Source organism: Sphaeroforma arctica (genome assembly GCF_001186125.1).
Source record: "Sphaeroforma arctica JP610 unplaced genomic scaffold supercont1.1, whole genome shotgun sequence".
Taxonomy (NCBI): domain Eukaryota; class Ichthyosporea; order Ichthyophonida; genus Sphaeroforma; species Sphaeroforma arctica.
The window spans coordinates 69,475-70,963 of NW_014040557.1; the positions used below are offsets into that span (position 1 = coordinate 69,475).

The following is a 1,489-nucleotide window of genomic DNA, read 5'->3' on the forward strand; positions in this document are numbered from 1 at the left end:
ATATATTTATATATATATATATTATATATATATATATATATTTATATATATATATATATATATTCAAATATATAATGATTCTCGCGTGAAAATTTTGTTTATTTTTACTATAATTTTCCTAATGCTAGCCTTCCAAGCTTCGCCATCACTGCTTGACACATATATATATAAAGCCTCGATGTCTGTCAGTGACTGGTTTGTTTGTTAACTACCTCGGGTTTATCCTAGGCGAAGCTGAAAGATGTTTTGCATTTGAATTGTACTGGATTTTCTAGAAGTTGGATATCTGTCGCATATACAGATGAATAATCATTTGTATAGATTTCAAGTACAACTCTTAGCCATCACCGCTGACACTTTACTCAACACAGGATGGCGACCGATTTTGGAGGCTGCCGGAGTGTTACATTCGGGGAAATACAGTAAAATATCTCTCAATTCCGGACGAGGTATATTCTATTTAGTGCTCGACCAACCCGTATATACAAATTGAATCTGTGTAAAATGCGCGCCAATTTCTGTTACAAATACATTGTCCATGCGGTCGAGCGAACAAATTTGCCAGGAAATGCTGTCCGTGGTTGAAAATTACGCATGTGTCGCTCGGATTTTAAGACATCCTGCCTAATCCAATTTCTTCTCTTTTTAAGTGCTCAATAAAATGAACTAAGGTCCAAGTTAAGGCCATAAGCACATTCGCATTTACACTGATACACTACACCATCACTAACCCCAACACCGCTCTTGTTAGGTGCTCGATAAAGTCAAAGAAGATCAAGTTACGTCCATGAGCACAACGGGTCGTGGGCGTGGGCGCGGCGGCGACCGTGGGCGTGGGCGAGGTGGTGACCGTGGACGTGGTAGTGACCGAGGAACACGTGGTAGAGGAGGAGGCAGAGGTCGCGGGGATGGGAGGGGCAGAGGAGGTCGGAGCGGGGGTGGGGGGCGTGGAGGTTACAACAAAGAGGATGCCAGTCAATAGATATATTTATTTAATTTAAGATTATACAATGCAAGTAAAGACGTCGTTGATGGCTAAAGTGATGGTTTGTGTGAATTGTCGATGTAGATGTGGTGGTGTTTGTATTAATTTATCGGAAGTGTGTTGTTAAAGCTGTCTCGCAGCTCAAGATATTTCCAAAAGGTGTAGCGTTCCCTGAATTTTGTTCGTGGCGAAGTCAAGGAGCGTTGATAATACATATTTACTTGCAGGTAAAGACGCATGAATATCCTCTACTAGTATTTTTGGCGTATTATGTACAATATTGAAATTAAATGAATATATCTGTAAATGTGGCTTTTTTTTTTTAATGCGAAATGTATAAAAATATGTGTGTATGTGTGCTTGTATATATATATATATATATATATACAATACAGTTTATATATTCATATCCATATTTACATACACATGTATATATGTATGCACGTATATTGTGTTCATACATAAATAATATATATATATATATATATACTTCTATTTATATGT

The 1,489-nt window shown here is 37.5% G+C and overlaps 1 protein-coding gene across 1 annotated transcript in view; it reads left to right on the forward strand.

Annotated features, from left to right (window-relative positions):
• The window catches only part of SARC_00011 (hypothetical protein), a 2,377-nt gene extending 1,344 nt beyond the window's left edge, over positions 1–1,033 (forward strand). Inside the window, exons 2-3 of the mRNA XM_014306304.1 lie at positions 372–449; positions 752–1,033. Coding sequence (XP_014161779.1) covers positions 372–449; positions 752–982 — 309 coding nt within the window. The 3' untranslated portion in view covers positions 983–1,033. The remainder of the gene's footprint in view (positions 1–371; positions 450–751) is intronic.
• Positions 1,034–1,489: the final 456 nt, after the last annotated feature.